At 43.7% G+C, this 26,003-nt stretch overlaps 1 protein-coding gene across 1 annotated transcript in view; it reads left to right on the forward strand.

The window, feature by feature from the left end:
- TRPM6 (transient receptor potential cation channel subfamily M member 6) overlaps positions 1-26,003 on the forward strand; it is a 117,418-nt gene that overhangs the window by 50,656 nt on the left and 40,759 nt on the right. Inside the window, exons 21-30 of the mRNA XM_064176336.1 lie at positions 28-202; positions 6,064-6,178; positions 7,777-7,976; positions 11,746-11,878; positions 14,454-15,592; positions 16,259-16,371; positions 18,107-18,233; positions 19,128-19,225; positions 24,391-24,449; positions 25,915-25,940. Of these exons, the coding sequence (XP_064032406.1) occupies positions 28-202; positions 6,064-6,178; positions 7,777-7,976; positions 11,746-11,878; positions 14,454-15,592; positions 16,259-16,371; positions 18,107-18,233; positions 19,128-19,225; positions 24,391-24,449; positions 25,915-25,940 (2,185 nt within the window). The remainder of the gene's footprint in view (positions 1-27; positions 203-6,063; positions 6,179-7,776; positions 7,977-11,745; positions 11,879-14,453; positions 15,593-16,258; positions 16,372-18,106; positions 18,234-19,127; positions 19,226-24,390; positions 24,450-25,914; positions 25,941-26,003) is intronic.

Consider the following 26,003-nt stretch of genomic DNA (forward strand, 5'->3'; position numbering starts at 1 on the left):
GCTAATTCTTTCATGCTCACATTCCAGACAGCAAACATGTTCTATATTGTGGTCATGATGGCCATAGTTCTGTTGAGTTTTGGAGTGTCACGAAAGGCAATCCTTTCACCAGAAGAGCCTCCTTCTTGGACTTTGGCACGAGATATTGTATTTCAACCCTACTGGATGATGTTCGGTGAAGTCTATGCTGGAGAAATAGATGGTATGTGCAGAAATGTGCCCACTAGAGTTTTGACTATTCATCGGGTCTATTCTTGTTCAAATATTTTTTTCCTGTGTACGTATGTCCTTTAATCATGAATAATACTGTGTGAATAAAGGTAAGCATATTAGTTTCTTTGTAAAGATAAAGACTAAGCTTTGAAAACTTCAAATTTAGCTTTGCGAAGGAAGTATGTTGCAAAGCTCGTAAAAACTAACACTCAGCTAATTCATGGTCAGGGGATCTGTCAGTGAGATTAATTTTTACCTAGGTGAATCCAAAGATGCTCATCAATTGGAGAAAAGACTACAAAGTTGCCTTAAATGGATAAAGAATAGAAGAAAAACATGACAGTAAAAATAAGGAAGTTTTGTGGGGTTTTTTGGGGTTTTTTTTTTTTTTTTTTCTGTACGTCAAGAATTAGAGCTGGGCTGGTCACTAAATGAACTCTTAACCCCTTTACTTTCCCAAAAGGGAGGAGAAAGGGAGGTAAGAGAGAGAGACTTAGTGACTGGAAAAGAAAACTGAAATTTAATTTCACAGTATCACAGTATCATCAGGGTTGGAAGAGGCCTCACAGATCATCAAGTCCAACCCTTAACCACAGAGCCCAAGGCTAGACCATGGCACCAAGTGCCACGTCCAATCTTGCCTTGAACAGCTCCAGGGATGGCGACTCCACCACCTCCCCACGCAGCCCATTCCAGTGTCCAATGACTCTCTCAGTGAAGAACTTTCTCCTCACCTCAAGCCTAAATTTCCCCTGGCACAGCCTGAGGCTGTGTCCTCTCGTTCTGGCGCTGGCCACCTGAGAGAAGAGAGCAACCTCCTGCTGGCCACAACCACCCCTCAGGTAGTTGTAGACAGCAATAAGGTCACCCCTGAGCCTCCTCTTCTCCAGGCTAAACAATCCCAGCTCCCTCAGCCTCTCCTCGTAGGGCTTGTGCTCGAGGCCTCTCACCAGCCTCGTCGCCCTTCTCTGGACACACTCAAGCATCTCGATGTCCCTCCTAAACTGGGGGGCCCAGAACTGAAGACAGTACTCAAGGTGTGGTCTAATCAGTGCAGAGTACAGGGGCAGAATGACCTCCCTGCTCCTGCTGGCCACACCATTCCTGATGCAGGCCAGGATGCCATTGGCTCTCTTGACCACCTGGGCACACTGCTGGCTCATGTTCAGGTGGGTATCAATCAGCACCCCCAGATCCCTCTCTGTCTGGCTGCTCTCCAGCCACTCCTACCCCAGCCTGTATCTCTGCATGGGGTTGTTGTAGCCAAAGTGCAGCACCCTGCACTTGGAGCTGTTGAACCCCATCCCATTGGACTCTGCCCATCTGTGCAGGTGGTCAAGGTCCCGCTGCAGAGCCCTTCTGCCCTCCAACCCAGCCACATCTGCCCCCAGCTTGGTGTCATCTGCAAACTTGCTGATGACTGACTCAATGCCCTCATCCAGATCATCTGTGAAGATGTTAAAGAGGATGGGGCCCAGCACAGATCCCTGAGGGACACCACTAGTGACTGGCCGCCAGCTGGATAGACAAAATCAATACTTAACACACCTCCCCCATGCATGCTGAGAAGGAAATTACATCACTGTCAGCACTTATGCCATAGAGCAGGTACTGGGGAAGTCCCAGACTGTACACAGTGGTACATGGGTACTGGGTTCAGAAGCTAGATTCTGGAAATGGATTCAGGAACACATGGTTTGGGATCAAAGTCAGAATGGACAGAGTCCTCCTTGAACGCCACCCACTGATGAAGGAATCTTAACTCTCATAATCCCTCAGCTTTATACTGAATATTGTCTACACTGAATCGAATCCCTTGCTGGTCAGTTTAGAATTGCCCATCCTGTCCAATCCTCCCTGCAAGTGTGACCTCTATTACTGCACCCCTAGCATGGCACACAAGATTTAGCAGTGGCCTTGGCCTGCATACCAATCTTTGGTACTATCTACATCAAGCATTATCCCTAGTTGAAGCAGACAGTGCCTCTGAAAACCTGCTCTAAATCTCAGAAAATGTAGTTACTTAGAAGACATTGAGCTAAAATCACTGTGTAGAATTAATTCTGCTATAATTCAAACCATATTAAGAGTTAGTTGGCATCATTGTTAAATAGATAAACCCATTAAATGTAGGAAATACAGAACTAATCAATGTAAATAAGAAAAATATTATATCCTAATTATAGAGTAAAAGAGGAGAAACACATGCTCAAGAAGGAGTTTCAGCATTAGAGGTGGAAGGTGTCGTGGAGGGGATTTCTCTATTCCTTCCCTGTTAGGGGGAAGTGAGAAATTAATTTGAGGTGGTATTAAATTTTTATAAAATTATTTATTAAAATTAATATTTACAAATTTGTACCACCCCCAACCACTATGAAATCAGGTTTGTTATGCAAGGTTATGAAAACAGCAGGGATATATTTACAGGGATTGATTATTAAATGGAAATATCAAATTATCAACAACTATAGACAGAGAGAAAGATTCCCTTAGGCTTAATGCCTCTTAACGACTATACTCATTGCCCAGCAAGGGCTGAAACTCTGTCTGCTCTTCAGTCAGAGGTAATTTATTTTACAAAGGAATTAAAGCTTGCTTAGATGTGTTGCCCTTAAGTATTAATTATTAATCACCCTCCCGGGATTGTGTCACAGCGTATGCCCAGTATTCGGGTCTTGGTGAAGATGGAGTCTGTCCTGGCTTGCAGGGGAATGCTAAGTGTTCCCAGTCTCTGGGGTAAACAGGGTTTCTCTGACCTTCTCTCCTGGTGTGAAATGGTCTCTGCCTTGGTGCTGCTGCTTCTGGATGCCGTGTGTGTCCAGGGATGATCAGCTGGCAGGATTTCCAGGTGCAGGAGCAGGATTTGTCTGTGTAGCTTCTGACACGGTCGTCTGTACAGCTAGCAGGCTGTGTTTGTAGGTTAGCAGACAGTCTGAAAGGGTCTGCTGAGTCTGGATCTTTCCAGGCTTACAGGACAGCTGGCAAGCAGGGTCTATGCCGGGCTGCAGGGAGACTTGGGCTCCGTAGATAAGTGCAAGGCAGCAAGCCAGTATGTATGGCTGCTGTAGGCTTAGGCAGGGGGCTCTCAGCTCCCCATATATGTATGAAGTGCAGGCGTGCATGCGCTCTGCTTCTCAAAGGGTTCGCAGACAGCTTAACTGCACCTTAAGATCAATGCAAGAGGGCTGAGCCTCAGTAATGTTTGCAAGAGAGTAAGGGCCTGACTCTGTGTCTAGGCCATGCAAGCAGGTCAGGGCAGCAGGGTGCTGCTATGTGGATCAGAGAGCTGAGTCTGAACATCTAAGTCTGAACCTCTGAACACTCTGAACACGTGGTGCTCCTTTGCACTCCTCTTTATAGACTCCGAGCTGAGATTTGTGGCTCATTTGGCCATCTAAAGTGACCAATCAGGCTGGCAGTAAGCCCAAACCTTACCTTAATAGGCAGTAGATGTTTGCCTGGACCCTCCCAATAGGGGATTACCTGGGCGGACCCCAGGGGTACACAGACTGGGCGTGTGTGTGTTACACAACCTGTTTCCTGCCGTAGGTCCCTGGCAAAAAGACATGTCCAGGCATGCAGAGGCATAGAGAAGCCTCAGTTTTGGGGCTGCTGCCCCTCCACCACAGAAGGCACTCTCTTGTTCGTAAGTGATGGATACAAGTAAAGCAGACCCTAAAAGAGAAGATGAAAGTATTTCAGATATCTGGTTCAGCATAGGTCTGATTCATTAAAATAATTTAAGATGTTGCATCTATTATTATTGCTGAAACTGTCACATGATGATGATGTACTTTAGTTCTGTAAGACAGAATTCTTGAATGAAAGCAAACTGTTAAGTTTCACAGTTTAAACCATTTAATTAGTTATCAAAGCTAAACTTTTAGAAATTGACATTTCCCAAATAAAACTCTGATTTCTCTGGTGACACTTTATGCTGTAAAATATGTCCTGAATTTAAGACTGCTGCCTCATAACTGTGTTTTAAAATGTTCACAAAGTTGTAAAATTTGATTATAAAGACTGAGAAAGTATTAATTTGATAACTTAAAAACAGCTGGGGATTGTGGGTTCGTGTCCCATCTGGGTCGTACCGCAGTTATTTTGGAGAAACCAGGAGGGGCATCAACAGAACCTCCACACTGGACTTCCGAAGGGCAGCCAGTCACAAGTGGTGTTCCCCAAGGATCAGTGCTGGGCCCAGTCCTGTTCAATATCTTTATTGATGATCTGGACGAGGGCATTGAGTCCAGCATCAGTAAGTTTGCAGATGACACCAAGCTAGGAGCAGGTGTTGATCTGTTGGAAGGTAGGAGAGCCCTGCAGAGGGACCTGGACAGGCTGGATGGGTGGGCAGAGGCCAATGAGATGAGATTTAACAAGGCCAAGTGCAGGGTTCTGCACTTTGGCCACAATAACCCCAAGCAGCGCTATAGGCTGGGGACTGAGTGGCTGGAGAGCAGCCAGGAGGAAAGGGACCTGGGGGTACTGATAGATAGTAAGCTGAAGATGAGCCAGCAGTGTGCCCAGGTGGCCAAGAGAGCCAATGGCATCCTGGCCTGCATCAGGAACAGTGTGGCCAGCAGGACAAGGGAGGTTATTCTTCCCCTGTACTCAGCACTGGTCAGGCCACACCTTGAGTACTGTGTCCAGTTCTGGGCCCCTCAATTCAAGAAAGATGTTGAGGTACTGGAACATGTCCAGAGAAGGGCAACAAAGCTGGTGAGGGGCCTGGAACACAAATCCTATGAGGAGAGGTTGAGAGAACTGGGCCTGTTTAGCCTGGAGAAGAGGAGGCTCAGGGGTGATCTTATTACTGTCTACAACTACCTGAAGGGGCATTGTAGCCAGGTGGGGGTTGGCCTCTTCTCCCAGTTAACCAGCAATAGAACAAGGGGACACAGTCTCAAGTTGTGCCAGGGTAGGTATAGGCTGGACGTTAGGAAGAAGTTTTTCACAGAGAGAGTGATTTCCCATTGGAATGGGCTGCCCAGGGAGGTGGTGGAGGCACCGTCCCTGGGGGTCTTCAAGAAAAGACTGGATGAGGCACTCAGTGCCATGGTCTAGTTGACTGGCTAGGGCTGGGTGATAGGTTGGACTGGATGATCTTTGAGGTCTCTTCCAACCTGGTTGATTCTATGATTCTATGATTAAGTGGTATCCATTTTTTTTATTTATTTGTTGCTTCATTGCATAAATATCATAGCCGTATATCCTTCTGCACATGAGTTGATGTGGTCCTGAAGCTCTGCATGAATAATACTCCAGTACTGATAAAGCAGTCTTTGCACTGTGTGCTTTCCAAAGTAAAGACTTTTACACTTGCTTGAAGGATCAAAGACCTGGATTTCAGTTTACTTCAGTGTGTACCATCTCCCAAATACATTTCAACTGCATCATTTTTCCCCTTAGCAAAATATCAAAGTGCCTATCATAAGAACTGCTATCTATGAAATATCAGTCGGTTGAGGCCCCGTCCCTGAAGACATTTTAGTTCAGACTCAGTTTGGCCCCAAGCAGCCTGATCTAGTTGAAGGTGTCTCTGCTCACTGCAGGGAAGGCTGAACAAGATGAGTTTTGAGAGTCCCCTCCAAACCAGTGCATTCTGTGAATCTTTGAAATGGTGTCAACAGCTTCTGAGTTGCAGTGGAAACTGTGAGAGGGTAGTATCACAAAGATATGTCAGATCTCCTTTACATGAAGGCAGAGTTTTTTAGTTGGAAATTTAGTAATGTAACTCTGTGAAAGTAATGAGGATGATTCTGTTACTGGGGCAAGTGAGGAGCATGTGCTATTGCTGTACTTTGCTCATTTCTGCATTAACCATGCTTTGTATGTTCTTCTCTTCAGTCTGTGAAGCCAATGAAGCCTGTCCTCCTGGCTCGTTCCTCACACCGTTCCTCCAAGCTGTCTACCTCTTTGTGCAGTACATCATCATGGTCAACTTGCTTATTGCATTCTTTAAGTAGGTACCATGGTATATTGTTGCAAAAGCAGCAAATGGAGATGTTCTGGCAGCACTTCTGCAACAGCCTTTCGGTGAAAATGCAGTAGCAGACTCATATTGATGGTGGTTGTTGTTACCTCATCTTCCGTGCGGTTCTGGCAAATAAAAAGTGGTGGAACCAAGGGAGCGAGAGGAAGGAAATGCCGAGCAAACATCTGAACTGTTGTGCTATTTAAACAAACTCTGACTACAAAAGTGGACAGTTGCATCTGGAAAGCAAGCAACATTAAGTCAGCTTTGAATTAATTTGCCCTTTGTTCCTAAAAGTTGTATTTGTTGTGCAGAGAACCTGTGTAACAGTCATCATAGAGGTAATCCAGAATTGAAATTGGCAGATAAGTGGAGGAGGTATTCAACAAAAGAGGATAATGACTTTGTAGAAGCATACTCTTAGTTTAGAAATAGAAAATTCCTATTGTTGCAATTTTATATGTTCTAGACTGCATTGGTTTTAAATATATGTTTTTTAATGCCAGCTGCCAGAGTAGGAATGGACTTCATTGTAATTTTAGAGTAATTAATTAGTGGCTGTACAGTAATTCTAACCCTTCAGATTTTAACAGGAAAACATTTATAGTTGATCAAGTTATAGAAAATGTTTGTAAAGAGCAGTTTAACTCAAGTACTCAACTACTTTTTCTTAGAGTTCTAGTTTTTCTGGGGAAGAAAAAAGTCAATTTAGGTTAAAAAAAATCTCAAATTAAGAAATGTAGTGATTAATATTTAAAAAAACCCTGAAGGATCAAAAGTCATTCCATTCCTGCTTCCAATTAGAAATCTCTTTCCTGAAAGTGTGGCAGTGCATCAATATTTTTAAAACTTTTTTTTTTATGCACAGCTTTGAAATTGTAATTTGAATTATTTCTAGGTTTAAACTTTCAGCAATAGTGATATGTAATTGTTCCAGAAGTGGGACCAAAAATGGGTATTTGCAACAAATTTAATTATGGTCCCAGAAGCAATACTTTTGTGGTTATATCCTGGGCATGTAATATGACAGTGCAACTGAAATTGCAGTGCCAGAAACCACAAACTGGCTTTCCTTTACTTGGGTCTTTGATAGTATATATGGGAAATTATTGAGTACCCTGCACAATAATTGCACCTACAGCTGCCACTTGCAGAACATACTTTGTTTAGTGAGAGTATACAGGACGTTAACATTCTTGCCGTAGCCTGACTCCTACATTGAATCCAGTCCAAAGAGGAGAATGATGCTGGCTTCTCAGTGAGGCTATATATTAAAGTTTAAATAATCTGGCTGAGATTTCAAAGACACTTCAGGGATATTCTTTTGAGCAGTTTCTATTAATGTGAATGGGAATTTGATCTCTAAATCCGTTAGGCAGCTTTGAAGATCTTGTTCTCAGAGCACTAGCTTCAGGCGCATGCTGCTGCCTTGGTAAGTGGAAGTTGCTAAGCTAATTTACTTCACTGGAGGGATGGGACTTCTCTTCAATGTCAAATCAGATCTGTAGACAAGCATCTTGTGCTGTATTGGGAATATTGCTTACAGCACTCTTTCACCCTTGTTTCCTTTCTGTCTCTTTTCGTAGTAATGTTTATTATGATTTGAAATCCATATCAAATAAGCTCTGGAAGTACAATCGATATCGCTACATTATGACCTACCATGAGAAGCCATGGCTGCCCCCGCCCTTCATTCTCCTGAGCCACATTGGACTTCTGATAAATCGCATCTTCCGCCATCAGCCCCGAAACGAGCTGGATCAAGAGGAAGGTGACGTTGGACTAAGTAAGTAGAGGAAAGCTGAAGACCAAAAGGAAAAGCTGACAAAGAATGTTTTGTCACCTCCCATCACTTTGCAAATCAGTTCCTCAAGCAAATAGATAACTAACTAACTAAGTAGGATCTGGGTAGGTTGCTGCTTTTATATGCAAATCAAAATTTAACCCACCTGCCTGAGAACTTTTGTAGGAAAAGTGACTAAAGGAATATTTTGGTTTGCATTTGGCTTTTGTTGTGCTAAATACTGTGCATCAGAGAATATACATGACAATTCTGAAGTTATAGTAGCTTATTCTAAAGGAATCAATAGCCCTAGTTTGAAAGGAAGTAAACAATATTGGAGGTATGCCTTTCTGAGTATTTGAACAATACCATCTGTTCATTTTTAATTTCTCAGAGAAAGTAGCCATGGAGTCTGAGGACAGAGGAGAGTGAGACAGAGAGCATAGGGTGCTCTCAACTCCTTGCTGAATCCTTCCCTTTGTGTACATGCTTAACATCACTTCCTTCATCTTTCACCTTTTCCAGGGTCTCACTGTTGCCAGCTCCTGCAGCTCTGCCTAAAGAAGCCCTAGCCGTTGTGGGGAGGGTTCCATAAGATGTTGGGTTGGTGGTTGGATAGTAAGTAGTAGTTGATAATAGATAATGGGTGAAGCAATGGAATGGTGAGAGGCTGATGGCTGTAACCTTATCTAAAAAAAAATTCTTGGGGAACATTGGTGAGTAGCATTGTGCACCCTCATGGGTTTTTTTTGCTGCAGCATACATCTTTGATGCCCAATAGAAGAAGTGAACAGACCCTTCCTGGGTTATGCTTCACTTAGGATTTTCTGTACAGAATGTGAGTCCCTGAAGGTATCTGGCATGCTCACAGGTGGTTACAGAGTTCAAAAAAGAGATTAAGTAATCGATGCTGAGGCACTTTACTGCTGTTCCCAGACTCAACTCCTCAACATCATGACTGGATATGTCAACTTGCCTTTGAAGTACCGCTGCTTATTTTATATGCTTGCATAGAGTAAGTCAACTGATATAGCATAGTGTCTTACTTGTAAAGTGCATTAGACACAAGGAAAACTGAAATGCTGCTTAGCACAGATAAAAGTTAGAAGAGGTTTCATGCTTTGCCTACACTTCTTTGGGAATAAGACTTTTTTTTTTGTTGTTCATGTACCTTTGTATGCCTTTTCTACATTTCTATGTATTGCTTGATAAATTTCTTCTATTTAAATTTTGCTGTGAGTATAATTAAGTGGTTTTAGCCATGACAAAGGAGTGCCACCCTGTGGAAAATCAATGAAAATACCAAGATGCAGGGAATAAAATCTTGGCGGAAAGAACACAGATGAGTTAGGGACGAAAAGAGCATAGGAGATGGCCAGGTCTCTCTCATTCACATTAAGGGGGGAACTCCAGCACACTGAGGGTGGTGCCCATCCAGAAGAAAGGTCAGAAGGAGGACCCGGGAAATTCCAGGCCTATCAGCCTGACCTTAGTGCCATGCAAGAATAGGGAACAGATCACCCTGTGCGCAATCACAGGGTACCTACAGCATGGATTTAGGAGGGGGAGGTCCTGTTTAACCAATCTGAACTCTTCCTATGACCAGGTGACCTGCCTGGTGGGTGTGGGGAAGGCTGTGGATGTAGTCTACCTGGACTTCATCAAGGTCTTTGACACTGTCTGCCCTAGCAAACTCCTGGCAAAGCTGGTGACCCATGGCTTGGACAGGGGCACTCTGTGCTGGCTTAAGAACTGGCTGGATGACTGGGCCCAGAGAGTGATGGTGAATGGAGCTATATCCAGCTGTCAGCTAGTCACTAGTGGTATCCCCCAGGGATCAGTGCTGGATCCAATCTTGTTTACTATCTTCATTGCTGATCTGGATGAGAGATTGAGTCCACCATCAGTAAGTTTGCATATGACACCAAGTTGGAAGCATGTGTCAATCTCTTAGAGGGTAGGAGGGCTCTGCAGAGCCTGGAGAAGAGGAGGCTTAGGGGTGATCTTATTACTGTCTACAACTACCTGAAGGGGCATTGTAGCCAGGTGGGGGGTGGCCTCTTCTCCCAGGCAACCAGCAATAGAACAAGGGGACACAGTCTCAAGTTGTGCCAGGGTAGGTATAGGCTGGATATTAGGAAGAAGTTCTTCACAGAGAGAGTGATTTCCCATTGGAATGGGCTGCCCGGGGAGGTGGTGGAGGCACCGTCCCTGGGGGTGTTCAAGAAAAGATTGGATGAGGCACTTGGTGCCATGGTCTAGTTGACTGGATAGGGCTGGGTGCTAGGTTGGACTGGATGATCTTGGAGGTCTCTTCCAACCTGGTTGATTCTATGATTCTATGACACAGTCCAATGCCATAAGTCTTAGCAAGCCCAAATGCAGGGTTCTGTATTTTGGCCACAACAACTTCACGCAGCGTTACAGGCTGGGAACAGTGGCTGGAGAGCAGCGAGGCAGAGAGAGGCAGCAAGGCTGGTGAGGGGGCTGCAGCACAAGTCCTATGAGGAAAGGCTGAGGAAGCTGGGATTGTTTAGCCTGGAGAAGAGGAGGCTCAGGGGAGACCTTATCTCTGTCTACAACTACCTGAAAGGAGGTTGTAGCCAAGTAGGGGGTGGTCACTCAGTGACAGAATAACAAGACAGAGTCTCAAACTGCTCCAGGGCAGATTTAGGCTGGACGTTAGGAAGAAGCTCTTCATGGAGAGAGTGACTACCCATTGGAATGGGCTGCCTAGGGAGGCATTTAAAAGGAGGCTGGATGAGGCACTTAGTGCCATGGATTTATTAATTAGAAGGGATAGATGATAGACGGGATCTCAAAGGTCTTTTCCAAGCGGTTTAATTCTGTGATTCCCTGCTGAGCTGTGGGTTGTGGCTGAGTATTGCACTCTTGTAGTAAACTGCAATGTTGCTTGGCACAGATACTCCACTAGGAAGTACAGTAAGGACTTTGATACTTGAAAAAGGAAACAAAAATAGAGCTTAAAAGATGTGAAGTTTGAATCAGAGAAGCAGCTTTCCACCGTATGCATTTCTTCCTATGGGCTTATAATTTATCTTTTCTCTCAGAAGTCTAGGTGTGCTAGAAGTTTAATATTTTAGCAGCCCAAGTAGTGTAGTTTTGAACTTTTGAATATATTGTCACTGAGTAATCTTGCTTAATGTTTTATACATATGAATACATGAAGCAATTAGGTGAAAAAAAGGTTTGTAGCTGAAAGGACTGTAATTGTTGCAGGTGACTAGCAGGTGAATGCCTGAATAAATTAGAAGAGAAATCTTTATAAGTCACACATATTTGTACCCAAGGCTTGTGAATCACACATGTGTAACAGAATACATTAAATGGTTTGGGAGGAAATACATCTTTGTGATCAGTCATTTGTATATGTACTTCTGAGGCTTTAAAAGGGTGTGCAGTGGAATTTTTATCAATGTGGTTTTGCTCCCTGTCTAAGGAAAGATAAAACCCATGTTTAGATCTGTTTGGCTTCTTGAATCATTATACATAACTCCAAGTTTTTTATCAGTGTGGTTTTGTTCCCTGCTAAGGAAAGATAAAACCCGTGTTTAGATCAGTTTGGCTTCTTGAATCTTTGTACATAAGTCCAAATTCATGGAGATAGGTATGATTCATTCTTGTTAAGGAAGCAGGAGAAACAGTCCTGACAGTTTGGTTTTATTTAGTTCCCCCTCCCCCTCACCCCGAATCCTTAAAACAGTTGCATTTATTAGCATGTTTCATACCAACTTCTACCTTCTTTGTTCAGAGTTGTACCTGAGTGATGAAGAGTTAAAGAAACTCCATGACTTTGAGGAACAGTGTGTGGAAAAATATTTTCATGAGAAGACTGAAAGCCTGAGTTCCAGTGACAGTGAAAGGATCCGTGTGACAACAGAAAGGTGTGTTTTACTGCAGATTTGTTCTCTTTGTATATATTTGTCATATGAAAAGACATTGATAAGCTAATGCTTTTGGAACAGGTTATGGCCATTGTGAATATGAGCTGCAGTAGCATGCATAGGCCTTGCCAATTTGAAAATGTGATGCATCTGTTTGAACTGCTGGCACGCCTGACTAGGGAGCCTTACTGCCAGAACTGTTTCTCATTGTGTGCAGCAGATGGATGTTGCTGTTGCACTTTTCCTGGCCAGTTAGCACCACAGAAAACCAAGCCAGATTACAGTGTACAACACCTATTTTTACTTAAAGGTGTGACAATGTAGGAACACTATGGAGAGTATTGCTTGTGATTGAGTGTAATCTCTGTTTACAGAAATAACCATATAGCCATTGTAGCATTATCTGCTGTGTGGTGGCTTGGTTTGCAAAGTGTCAGTACACACCAAAACTCTCCACATTGGCTTAATTTGACTTCCTTTTGAAACTGCTGGCAAAGCTGGCAATAAGTTTAATGGGAACAATTAAAGAAAGTGCTATAAAAAGTCTTAATGAACTAATCTAATAAATCTATTTTGCTTCTTAATCTTGCCTGTTCATAAACTTGTTTTCTGCATACTAAAACAAAACACACAAACAAAATTAATGTCCTCTGTAAAGGAAATTAAAAGAGTGGCTTTTTTTCAAAAGCAGCAGAATTGATTGCTGCAGGAAGATTTCGTTTAGTGGCTAAATATAGATCTGGAAAGGAATTTTTTTCAGTGTGCAAAGGTGAAACACTTTGGTGAAGCATTACACAACATTAAAATGAGAAATTAATTTCTGTGCATAAAATACTTTTGAACACTGCTCTTTAATTTTTTATTCAGCTATCAGATAGGTATCAAGGCCTTTAGTGACTTGGTGACAAAGGAAAGGAGCAGCTTTTGCATATTGCCTGCAGCTAGTTTATCATTGTCTTAATGACAGAGCACCAGAGAGAGTATCTCCAGGAAATGTGAAGATAATGACTTGGTTAGAAGTAGATCATACCAGTCCAAGAAGCCTGCACTGTTCACAGGAGATTTGAAGAGCATAGAAAATACTTTACTTTTTGTGCAGTCAAATTTTACCTGAAAATAACTGGTGGCATAGAGAATCTGTTCTCAAAGGCCAAATAAGTCCTTGGGAAGAGACTTTTCTTAGCAGTTTCTAGTATTTAAAAGCACAAGAGTGGATTTTGTGTGAATCTTGCTCTTCTGGTGCTTGCAGAAGAATGCAGAATGCATGATGACTGGCCAACCTGCATGATGTCATGTATGTCATAATGACGCATAAAATACATGATGACTTTATTAGCAGAGGTTAGGACCTGACTTGCTTGGAAAGCAGCTCTGTGGAAAAAAGCCTGGGAGTCCTGGTGGACAGCAGGATGCCCATGAGCCATCAATGCTTGAGGAAAGGGATGCCATCCAGAGGGACCTGGACAGGCTGGAGAGGTGGGCCCTGGCCAAAATCATGACGTTCAACAAGGCCAAGTGTAAGATCCTGCACCTGGGTTGGCACAATCCCAGGCACAGATATAGAATGGGTGGCTAATGGCCGGGGAGCAATCCTGAGGAAAAGGATCTCAAGGTCAGAGTTGACGAAAAGCTCAACGTGATCTGGCAGTGTGCATGTACAGCCCAGACAGCAACCGTGTACTGGGCTGCATCAAGAGAAGCATGGCCAGCAGGGCAAGGGAGGTGATTCTCCCCCTTTGCTCTGCTCTCATGAGACCCCACTTAGAGTACTGTGTGCAGTTCTGGAGCCCCCAACACAAGGACATCGAACTGTTAGAGTGAATCCAGAGGAGAGCCAAGAAGATGATCAGAGAGTTGGAGCACCTCTGCTATGAGGACAGGCTACAAGAGTTGAGAGAAGAGAAGGGTTCGAGGATACCTTGTAGTAGCCTTCCAGTATCTGAAGGAGGTCTACAGGAAGGCTGGGGAGGAACTGTTTGAAAGGTCCTGTAATGACAGGATGAGAAGTAATGGATTTACACTAGCAGAAGGGAGATTTAAACTAGGTGTTAGGAAGAAGTTCTTTACAGTGAGGGTGGTGAGACACTGGAACAGTTGCCCAGGGAGGTTGTGGATGCTCCCTCCCTGGAAGTGTTCAAGGCTAGGTTGGATGAGGCTTTAAGCAATGTGTTCCAGTGGGAGCTGTCTCTGCTTATGATGGCTGGTTGGAACTGGATGATCTTTGAGGTCCCTTCCAACCTAAACCGTTCTATGAATTCACTGATTCTCTGTGCCTTTGTGGCCAAGAAGGCTGATGGCATCCTGGGGTGCATCGAGAAGAGTGCAGCAAGTAGCTTATCCTTCCGCTCTGCTCTGTAATCTGAATAACATGTTGTAAGTCTGAATAATGAAAGTCACCATTAAAACAAACAGGAAAAAAAAAAACAAAACACCAAAAAACCAACAAAACCCCAAACACAAAACTGCTTGAAACATTGACTTTTTGAAATGTGTTGATGGCTCCCTTTATCCTCTGGCAAACAGAAGTAAAGGTCTTTGTTTTGGTATTGTAATTGTATTTTCTTTTTCCACCTAGAGTAGAGGAGATGTTTCTGCATCTTAAAGAAGTGCATGAGAAGGTATTTTATATCAAGGAGTCTTTACTCTCCATAGACAGCCAGCTAGGACATTTGCAAGACCTGTCTGCCTTGACAGTGGACATCCTGAAAGTGCTTTCAGCTGTTGACACCTTGCAGGTGAAAGAAGCTTTATTGACTGACACGAAACATCAAACCTGTAGGAAGTTACCACATAGCTGGAGCAATGTGCTCTACTCCAAGACCTTGAGCAGCCTGGAGTGTTTGTACGACAAGAAATACCACTACTACAGCATGCCACCCTCTCTCCTTCGGAGCTTGGTGAGAAGCCAGTGGCCGTCAGAGTGCAAAAATCACATTTCAAAGACTGAGAATATCAAGATGGTAGAAGACAGCTCTCAAAAGACAGAAATAGAAAGTGACACACTTACTTCAGGAGTATCCTCTGAAACTAAGTCAACCCATAGATATGGACAATTTTTGCTAGTGCCCCCTGACCATCAGAGAGGGTCTTTTTCTGAGGATGTTACCTTAAATTTCTCGTTTTTGAACACTCCTTCTATGTACAGGGATGAGGCATTCAGAGATGAACTTCAAAGTAGCATTGTGGTGCAGCAAAACTTGCAGAGTGTCAGCCTACTTGACAAAAACCCAGGAAACTATCAGTGGAGGTCAGGAGACTTTGTTATTCATTTGCCATCAGAAAATACCAATGACAAAGAGACTGATCGTCCTCTTGGTTTCCAGCCATCAATGGATATCGAAGAGAGTGCAAAACCCTCTTGCAATGACAGAAAAGAATGTGAAGGTGGTTATGTGAACTGGGGATTCTCTGAAGGTGATGAAAAAGGAGTTTTCAGCATAGAAACGAAAAAGAATGCTCTAAGCATACATGCCACTTCTAAGAGTGACTGCAGTGGCACGGGTAGCCGAAGCAGGCATGTCCAGATAAGAGAATCAAAGTCCTTCTCCTGCAGCTCTGACAGGTCGTGTCACAGCAGCTTCATCTCTCAGAACAAGCTGAAACGCAGCACCTCCTGGATCAGTCCGCTCTGGAGGGATTGGAATTTCTGCAGAAGCAACACCTTACAATCCCCTAAGAAAGAGAAAAGAGGAAAAACCTGCAAGTCCACAGGTGGTAATTACAAAGCACTGCATCTGTACAATATCTTTTAATGGGGAGCCCTAAATGTTTCCTTTACACACAGGAGGCATTAGCTTCAGTTGAATGTGGTAGCAGAAAGCAGAGAGTTACTTGTTTGCTTTCTTTGTGCTGAGTCTAGCTGCTGTAGGGAATGTCTTAAATGTGCTTGGTATCCAGATTGCACCACACCTGTCTGTCAGCTGCTGTGATTCATGGGATCTATATTGCTGAGGCTACAGAGCTAGAGTGACAGAGGGACTGTGGTCGCTCTGGGAAGTCTCCTGTTCTGGGTATGAGCACATAGGAGACAAAATAAATTACACAATCCCTATGAGATACATTAGTAGTATCATAGGTCATATAGATGGATGGAGAAAGAAGAGGTGCACATTCTTATACTCAGTATCAAACCCTACCTTGTCCACCACCAAGTTTGATTAAAAACAGCTAAAATATAGCAAATTCCATAGTAGGAGATGATGTTTCTGATTTGTTGGTTTGTGTCTTGTGATGATGCATGCTTTTGTGCTGGAGTTAGTGAGTGTTTGCTTTAGGTGCCACCAGTCTTTATCAAGTTCCTGACAGTCTCAGTCAATCAGACCTTCTCTTAGTAAACAAAAGCTCTATAGCTTAACAGTCTTTTTGACTCTTTTCCCACAGCGTCCTTAAGATCCAGTGAGGTCCACCATGCTGAGACAGCAAAAGTAAAACAACAAAACCAAGACATAAAGTCTGGGAGAGAAAAGAAGAATCAAAAACCTCTTCAGGTGCCGGTATGTGAAGATGCAAGAGAACCACATATCCCTTAGCTGTCCTTCCCATTCATTAAGAGCACTTCTGCAGCGTGGCTTAGCTGAAATTGTATACATTTAAAACATTGTGCATAAATTGAGGCATCTTTTTTTGTGTGTCTGACTATGGTTTAATTTTCCTTTTGTTTGAATATCTGGGATTTTAGGTTTTTTTTTTGTGTGCTGAAGTCTGTGGGCTTTGCTGGATTGTATACCAGAGGTCTTACTGATTTTACAAGGAAAATAATAGGTCTTTGTGCTTTTGCTGACAGGAGGCCTTAGAGAGGCTTCATATCACAGAATCATAGAATCAACCAGGTTGGAAGAGACCTCCAAGATCATCCAGACCAACTCAGCCCTGTCCCATCAATTAAACCATGGCACTAAGTGCCTCTTCCAGTCTTTCCTTGAGCAAGTCCAGGGACGGTGCCTCCACCACCTCCCTGGGCAGCCCATTCCAATGGCAAATCACTCTCTCCCGGAAGAACCTACTCCCAACATCCAGCCTATACCTCCCCCAGCACAACTTGCAACTGTGTCCCCTTGTTCTGTTGCTGGTTGCCTGACAGAAAAGACTGACCCTCACCTGGCTACAGCTTCCCTTCAGGTGGTTGTAGAGAGCAATGAGGTCACCTCTGAACCTCCTCTTCTGCAGGCTAAACAACCCCAGCTCCCTCAGCCTCTCCTCACAGAGCTTGTGTTCCAGGCCTCTCACCAGCTTCATCACACTCCTCTGGACACGTTCCAGCACCTCAACATCTCTCTTGAATCGAGGAGCCCAGAACGGGACACAGGACTCAAGGTGTGGCCTGACCAGTGCTGAGTACAGGGGAAGAATAACCTCCCTTGTCCTACTGGCCACACTGTTCCTGATACAGGCTAGGATGCCATTGGCTCTCCTGGCCACCTGGGCACACTGCAGGCTCATGTTCAGCCTACTATCTACCAGTACCCCCAACTCCTTTCGGCCTGGCTGCTCTCCAGCCACTCTGTCTCCAGCCTGTAGCGCTGCTTGGGGTTTTTGTGGCCAAAGTGTAGAACCCTGCACTTGGCCTTGTTAAATCTCATCCCATATGATCTAGGATAGGCTGAAGTATTACTGAGCCATAGGCAGGGAGTGTGCAACTGTAAACAAGCAAGACAGGCCTCATAATGTTGTCTTTTGCATACAAGAGTCTCAGTCTTTTCTCTGAATCCATCAAACATTTAACACATTGAAAACAGTATATTGATTGTGCAATATATATGGGGCAAGTTTTCTAATTATATGTGTGTGTATATATGTCTGTATTTATAGTATTATAAAGAGATTCCTGGGTTCTTTGTCATCTGGAAAGAGTTATCTTTTTTTAATAAGATGAAAGCAGAAGACTCATTTGCTTACTTAGGATACTCAGGTCAGCAACAGATCTTAGACTTTAACTTTAGGATCTAGTACTTCTGAAGGGGTTCTGAGGGACTTCAAACTTTGTCTTCAGACTATAGCTTTTAAAAAGCTATAGTGCTACATCTTTCATCAGTAGTATTTACTAGACAAAAACAATGTACCTTGTATGATTTGTAACAAGAATAAGAAAATCTGTTTTTCCATTGAGGATAAGTTCAGTTATTGGCATTTCAGTGGAGTTCTGAAAGGCCATGTCACAGGCTGACAGAGAAACTGCAGAGGTGCTAGTCATCCTGTAAATCATGTATTGTTTTGTCTATGTCTTGCCAGGTGATTAGAGTGGATGATTGTCCGCAGAACACCCAGGTGAGCTCAGAGCCTGCAGAGATCAATGTCTGGGATGAGCAAGAGAAACACAGCAAGAACTGGCTCACTGTGTCTAATTTCAGTCAGCTAAGTATGTGATATTTTGCAGATAGTGAATATCAGAACAACTTTTAAAAAATAAGCAGTGAATAAAAATTCACAAATTCATCACCACTTTCATATCATGGTAGAATTTTTGTAGAGTTAGACTAAGGTTGCAGCCAACATGACTTGGTTATTTGTTGTGTTGTTGCCGAGTCAAAAGGGACACAGGTTAGATGGCAACTCAGTTACAGCTTTCCATGAATGCTGCCTGTGTCACTTGGCATATAGTAGAGTACTAATCCTCAGGAATAAGTGAGAAACAAGGAGGGTGATATCCTCATCTCCTTTTCTGAGGTGTCTTCTAAAGTGCCGTGCTGGCTAGTTGGAAAAAATAAACTCTCTCATGAGTTTCTCAGGGCATTTACACTCACAGTAGTGTATCAATACTGTATCTGCTGGCAGATCCTCTGCATACATTATTCATTGCTTGCTTCTCAGAAACACATCCTCCAAAGTGAAGAAATTATCTCTATGTTGTCTGTGTTGGAATGAAAAGGGAATGACATTCTTGCTCTTGTTTTACTAATTTCCCAGCTCCTTCATTCTCAGAAATACTTCTCATAGTTCATCTTTCAGTTTTGCTGGGATGCAACCTTACTGGCTTCATCCAGTGAGCTGCTGGGAGAAGCACCATGGAATGCAATGACTCAGCACAGCATAGCCTGCGAAGGGATGTTGGTCCTCTGAAATCTCCTGACAGAAAATGGAAAGAAGCCATTTTAATGCTGTGAAATTCTGTTGTTGCTTTTATGGCCTATTATTTTGGGCCAGTAGGGTGTATAGGTTGTTTATTTTGTAGAATTGCGTAGACATTTAGTTTGTAATAGCAGAGCTGTTCATTTGTGCTGTGGAAATAGCTGACACTCGCTTTTTTGGCTAGGTTTGGAACGTCTCAGTTACATGCACCAGAAAATGAAAAATCAAGACATCAGTAGACATACAATACCATTCTGTGATTACCTGAGGCATTCTCAAAAGGTAAGACCTCAGATTGCCTGTCCTAGTCTGCAGCTGTGACTGGGATGAGCCCAAAGTTGCTCTAGTGATGTCCATGGACTTGCTGCTATAGGTTTTTTTGACAAATGAGGAGCTTTGTTGTCTGCTGGCCCAATGCATGTGTGTGTGTAAATTAATAACAGCTGTTAACACTCTGTTAGTATTACTGAAGTGGGATATTAAACAATTGAATCACAGAGTGGTTCTGAGTATGAAGAACCTAGTCAGAAATTACACTTGTTTCATTAATCAAGAAGCGAGCACATAGCTTGGTCTTGAACCCCTTGTCAGAATTGGTTAGCAGAGTCCAGTAGATTTTGGAAATTTAACTACAAAGCTCTTAGTCTGTCAAACAGAGAGCTATTTTTTACTAAGAGGGACGTAATAACTGAAAAGCTTAGATTTCTTAGCCACAGACTTATAAACATCATACCTTATTAGTTATTAGAATTAATTTTCAGCTCCATAATATAGATGTGTAGCTCAACATTGACTTTGATGGTCCTAGCCCAGTTTATATTTCCTGAAGACTAGGAGCAGGAATCTGGATTATAGAAGTGTTATTCTTCTGAATAGGAGTCAGTTTCTGACTAACATATTAGAAGGAGCCAACGGACTAATCTTCCCTAATATAACTGAAAGATTAAAAGACTGTTTGAGTGTTTCATTAACTATAAGACATGGGAAATGTGTGATCTAAGTGTCACTGGAAAGATGCTCAGTGTGTTGCTTTCTTCTGTGATAGAAGTTTAGATTGTATTTTATTTTCAGCCACTGTAAAGACTATCCCTAAATCTGAATTTTCCAATATAGAGTTCTCCAGTACTGTCTATATTAGAAGACCTTTAACATATCTTGATAGATGTATTAAAATATAGATGGCTACCTTGGTATTTTATTCAAATGTATAGAGACTGCATGGAAAACTGTATTGTGAGAGAATTAGTTTCATTTTGCATAAATATGGCAATGCTGTAATGCATTTGCCTGTCAATCTAACTCATGCTAATAATAAGCATATCATTAAGTGTTTTCAGGACTATACCTTTCTGAGTTGTGCAATGTCCATACTCCATGGGTGGTGGTGCATGGCTGTTCTTAGTTGGTGGAGTGATTTGTCTGGTTAATTCCAATAACGAACGAGACTCTGGCATGCTAACTAGTTACGCGACCCCCGAGCGGTTGGCGTCCAACTTCTTAGAGGGACAAGTGGTGTTCAGCCACCCGAGATTGAGCAATAACAGGTCTGTGATACCTTTAGATGTCCAGATGTTTTTTTTTTTTTTTTTTTTTTTTTTTTTTTTTTTTTTTTTTGTGACAAAGGATGAGGAAAAGGCAGAGGTGCTTAACACCTTCTTTGCCTCAATCTTCAGTAGTGGGACAGATTGTCTCCAGGACAGCTGGACTCCTGAAGTGGTGGATGGAGTCAGAGACCAGTACAGTCCCCCTCTAATCCATGAGGAAGAAGTAAGGGACCTGCTGCATCATTTGGATCCTCACAAGTCCACGAGACAGGATGAGATCCACCCTAGGGTGCTGAGAGAGCTGGCAGATGAGTTGGCCAAGCCACTCTCCAACATTTATCAGCAGTCCTGGCTCACTGGAGAGGTCCCCAAAGGCTGGAAGCTGGCCAACGCGATACCCATCCACAAGAAGGGTCAAAAGGAGGAGCCAGAAAACTACAGACCTGTGAGCCTGACCTCAGTGCCAGGCAAGGGCATGGAACAGGTCATCTTGGGTGCCATCACAAAGCACCTACAGGATGGCCAAGGGATCAGGCCCAGCCAGCATGGGTTTAGGAAGGGCAGGTCTTGCCTCACCAACCTGATCTCTTTTTATGATCAGGTTACCTGCCTGGTGAATGTGGGGAAGGCTGTGGATGGAGTCTACCTGGACTTCAGCAAAGCCTTTCACACAGTCTGCCACAAGAAGCTCCTAGGCAAGCTGGCAGCTCATGGTTTGGACAGATTCACCCTATGCTGGGTCAAGAACTGGCTGGAAGGCTGAGCCCAGAGAGTGGTGTTGAATGGTGCCACATCCAGTTGGCAGCCAGTCACTAGTGGTGTTCCCCAAGGATCAGTTCTGGACCTATTCCTGTTCAATATCTTTATTGATGATCTGGACGGGGGGATTGAGTCCAGCATCAGTAAGTTTGCAGATGACACCAAGCTAGGAGTAGGTGTGGACCTGTTGGAAGGTAGGAGAGCCCTGCAGAGGGACCTGGACAGGCTGGATGGGTGGGCAGAGGCCAATGGGATGAGATTCAACAAGGCCAAGTGCAGAGTTCTACACTTTGGCCACAAGAACCCCAAGCAACACTACAGGCTGGGGACAGAGTGGCTGGAGAGCAGTCAGGCAGAAAGGGACCTGGGGGTACTGGTAGATAGTAGGATGAAGATGAGCCAGCAGTGTGCCCAGGTGGCCAAGAGAGCCAATGGCATCCTGGCCTGCATCAGGAACAGTGTGGCCAGTAGGACAAGGGAGGTTATTCTTCCCCTGTGCTCAACACTGGCCAGGCTACACTTTGAGTCCTGTGTCCAGTTCTGGGTTCCTCGATTCAAGAGAGATGTTGAGGTGCTGGAATGTATCCAGAGAAGGGCAACAAGGCTGGTGAAGGGCCTGGAGCACAAACCCTATGAGGAGAGGCTGAGGGAGCTGGGGGTGTTTAGCCTGGAGAAGAGGAGGTTCTGGGGTGACCTCATTGCTCTCTACAACTACCTGAAGGGAGGCTGTAGCCAGGTTGGGGTCAGCCTCTTCTCTGGGGCAAGCAGCAATAAAACAAGGGGACACAGTCTCAAGTTGTGCCAGAGTAGGTATAGGCTGGATGTTAGGAGGAAGTTCTTCCCAGAGAGAGTGATTTGCCATTGGAATGGGCTGCCCAGGGAGGTAGTGGAGTCATCGTCCCTGGGGGTGTTCAAGAAAAGACTGTATGAGGCACTTGGTGCCATGGTCTAGTTGGTTGGCTAGGGCTGGGTGCTCTTTTGGACTGGATGGCAGTGCCACTGAGCCGGAAGATGAGCCGACGAGGGAGGCAGCCAGGCTGGATGGGCAGGGAGCTGCTGAAGGAATTAAAGATTAAAAAGAGAGTGTATCACCTTTGGAAAAGAGGGGAGGTGTCCCAGGAGAAGTTCAAGGAGGTTGCTAGGTCTTGTAGAGGAAAAATTAGAGAGGCAAAAGCCCACTTGGAGCTCAGGCTGGCCACGGCTGCCAAGGAAAATAAAAAGTGTTTCTTTAAATATATGAATGGCAAGAGAAGGGCCAAGGACAACCTCCAGTCCTTACTAGATAGAGATGGGAACATAGTGACAAAGGATGAGGAAAAGGCAGAGGTGCATAACACCTTCTTTGCCTCAATCTTCACTAGTGGGACAGGTTGTCTCCAGGACAGCTGGACTCCTGAAGTGGTGGATGGAGTCAGGGACCAGTACAGTCCCCCTCTAATCCATGAGGAAGCAGTAAGGGATCTGCTAAGTCACTTGGATCCTCACAAGTCCATGGGACTGGATGGGATCCACCCTAGGGTGCTGAGAGAGCTGGCAGCTGAGCTGGCCAAGCCACTCTCCATCATTTTTCAGCAGTCCTGGCTCACTGGAGAGGTCCCTGAAGACTGGAAGCTGGCCAATGTGATTCCCATCCACAAGAAGGGTCGTAAGGAGGAGCCAGAAAACTACAGACCTGTGAGCCTGACCTCAGTGCCAGGCAAGGGCATGGAACAGGTCATCTTGGGTGCCATCACAAAGCATCTACAGGATAGCCAAGGGATCAGGCTCAGCCAGCATGGGTTTAGGAAGGGCAGGTCCTGCATGACCAACCTGATCTCCTTTTATGATCAGGTTACCTGCCTGGTGAATGTGGGGAAGGCTGTGGATGTAGTCTACTTGGACTTCAGCAAAGCCTTTGACACTGTCTGCCACAAGAAGCTCCTAGCCAAGCTGGCAGCTCATGGTTTGGACAGATTCACTCTGTGCTGGATCAAGAACTGGCTGGATGGCAGAGCTCAGAGAGTGGTGTTGAATGGTGCCACATCCAGTTGGCAGCCAGTCACTAGTGGTGTTCCCCAAGGATCAGTGCTGGGCCCAGTCCTGTTCAATATCTTTATTGATGATCTGGATGAGGGCATTGAGTCCAGCATCAGTAAGTTTGCAGATGACACCAAGCTAGGAGCAGGTGTTGATCTGTTGGAAGGTAGGAGAGCCCTGCAGAGGGACCTGGACAGGCTGGATGGGTGGGCAGAGGCCAATGGGATGAGATTTAACAAGGCCAAGTGCAGGGTTCTGCACTTCGGCCACAACAACCCCAAGCAGCGCTATAGGCTGGGGACTGAGTGGCTGGAGAGCAGCCAGGAAGAAAGGGACCTGGGGGTACTGGTAGATAGTAGGCTGAAGATGAGCCAGCCGTGTGCCCAGGTGGCCAAGAGAGCCAATGGCATCCTGGCCTGCATCAGGAACAGTGTGGCCAGTAGGACAAGGGAGGTTATTCTTCCCCTGTACTCAGCACTGGTCAGACCACACCTTGAGTACTGTGTCCAGTTCTGGGCCCCTCAATTCAAGAAAGATGCTGAGGTGCTGGAACATGTTCAGAGAAGGGCAACAAAGCTGGTGAAGGGCCTGGAACACAAATCCTATGAGGAGAGGCTGAGGGAGCTGGGGCTGTTTAGCCTGGAGAAGAGGAGGCTCAGGGGTGATCTTCTTACTGTCTACAACTACCTGAAGGGGCATTGTAGCCAGGTGGGGGTTGGCCTCTTCTCCCAGGTAACCAGCAATAGAACAAGGGGACACAGTCTCAAGTTGTGCCAGGGTAGGTATAGGCTGGATGTTAGGAAGAAGTTCTTCACAGAGAGAGTGATTTGCCATTGGAATGGGCTGCCCAGGGAGGTGGTGGAGGCACCGTCCCTGGGGGTCTTCAAGAAAAGACTGGATGAGGCACTCAGTGCCATGGTCTAGTTGACTGGCTAGGGCTGGGTGATAGTTTGGACTGGATGATCTTGGAGGTCTCTTCCAACCTGGTTGATTCTATGAGTCTATGATTCTATGATCTTGGAGGTCTCTTCCAACCTGGTTGATTCTATGATTCTATGACAGATTTTACCGATAGAAGTATCTCTTTTTTTCACAGGACTTGAGTAAAAGTATCTCATTTTTTCACAGGATTTGAATAATAAAGTATTTGGAACCACCAAGAAAAGTAATCTGAACAGGAACTCCTTGTACGTATTCTTAATATATTAAGATATTCAAAACATGCTTTAGAAAAGAGACTTCTGTACTTTCTGTACTTCAATACTGTAATATACTTAGGATGAGAAATTTACATGAAATGAAGAATTAAGGTAATTCAGTCCATTTAAGTTTCTTTAAATTAACACGTATCCCTGGAGATAAAGAACATACATTTAAACACAGTGTATAACATTAGGTGGGATAGACACCCCTTTTTATTCTAACAATAATCCAATTTTCTAATTCAGTTACTAAAATCATCATGGCATGTCTAACTAGCTATTATTCCAATCTAGTGAGCATGAAAAGTTTCATTTGCTTTTGCTGTGCAAATTGCATGTTTCCTTTTGTAAAAATTTAAATGCTAGCAGCTCCATAGAGGTTCCTTTAGTTTCTGATTAATCTCTTTTGTATTTAGTCCATACATTTACAAAATGTTTAGCTTGGTTTTCTTAGTGGGTTTTCAGTAGTTATTAAGGTTTGGTTATGTAATGAAAGTATACTGATTTCAAACATACTTCAATTTCATTGTAATTTTTTGTATGGTTGTTTTTGGTGGCTTGTTGGGGGATTGTTTGTTTTGTTGTGTTTTTATTTGGTTGGGTTTTTTTTTCAGTCAGATTGATAGTTATAGTAGTATTAAGGGTATTTTTCCACATGCAGTGCTGCCCCTGTATTCTTTCTCCTTTTCTTTATTATCATCTATTTATTTTGTATCACTCTCACACAGTAATATAATAAATAAAAGACAGTAGAAAGCTTCCCATCCTATGTCATTTCATCATGGAAGAAGGAAAAAATACACCATGGTTTTTATCCGTCCTGTGGTTGGGGGTATTTTAAACTTGGTTTTTTTTTACTCAGCCATTTGTAGGCAGTAGGCAAACTACATACTTACCAGAAGGACTTAGAGGCCATGGAGTGGCCTGATTCTGTCATTTAATTTCTTGTCTTCAGTGTGACCTCTGTGGTCTTTGAGGTGAATCACATCCAGTATCTTCCGTAACAGACAATTTAGCGCTGATGGTGTTGTCTTTCGGTAGCCTTGATAAACCAAAGGACCATCAGTTTAAAAAGTCAGTGGTAGGTGCAGGTGAAAAGTATCTGTGAATACATCTCAACACTCACTGAAAAATGAATGATTGTGATTGAAGTGGTCTTTAACTGATACCGTTATTGTAGTGTAAACAATGAGCACAGTGCAGAATCATAAGAGCAATTCAATATAAAGCAGAGAAAGAAACATGCAGAAAAATGTGGCTATTATTCAGTAACTGAAGATTATTTGCTGATTGTTGCAGTGAACAAAGATGTGCTGAGAGTTATTTTGTTCTGATTGCTGATCAAACCTCTGTGAGTTTTGCCTTCACATAGATCACTTTTTTTTTTTTAATGTAACAACATGATGACAGAAATGTCCAAGTAAAATATCAAATGTTTGCTTTTAAACAGATCGAGAACTTCAGAGGAAACCAACAGTAAGTTTTTGATTGCTTGTCGCTCATTTTAATTAATCTTTTCAAATCTTATTGACAATCCTG

Source organism: Pogoniulus pusillus, chromosome Z (assembly GCF_015220805.1).
Source record: "Pogoniulus pusillus isolate bPogPus1 chromosome Z, bPogPus1.pri, whole genome shotgun sequence".
In the NCBI taxonomy this organism is placed as follows: domain Eukaryota; kingdom Metazoa; phylum Chordata; class Aves; order Piciformes; family Lybiidae; genus Pogoniulus; species Pogoniulus pusillus.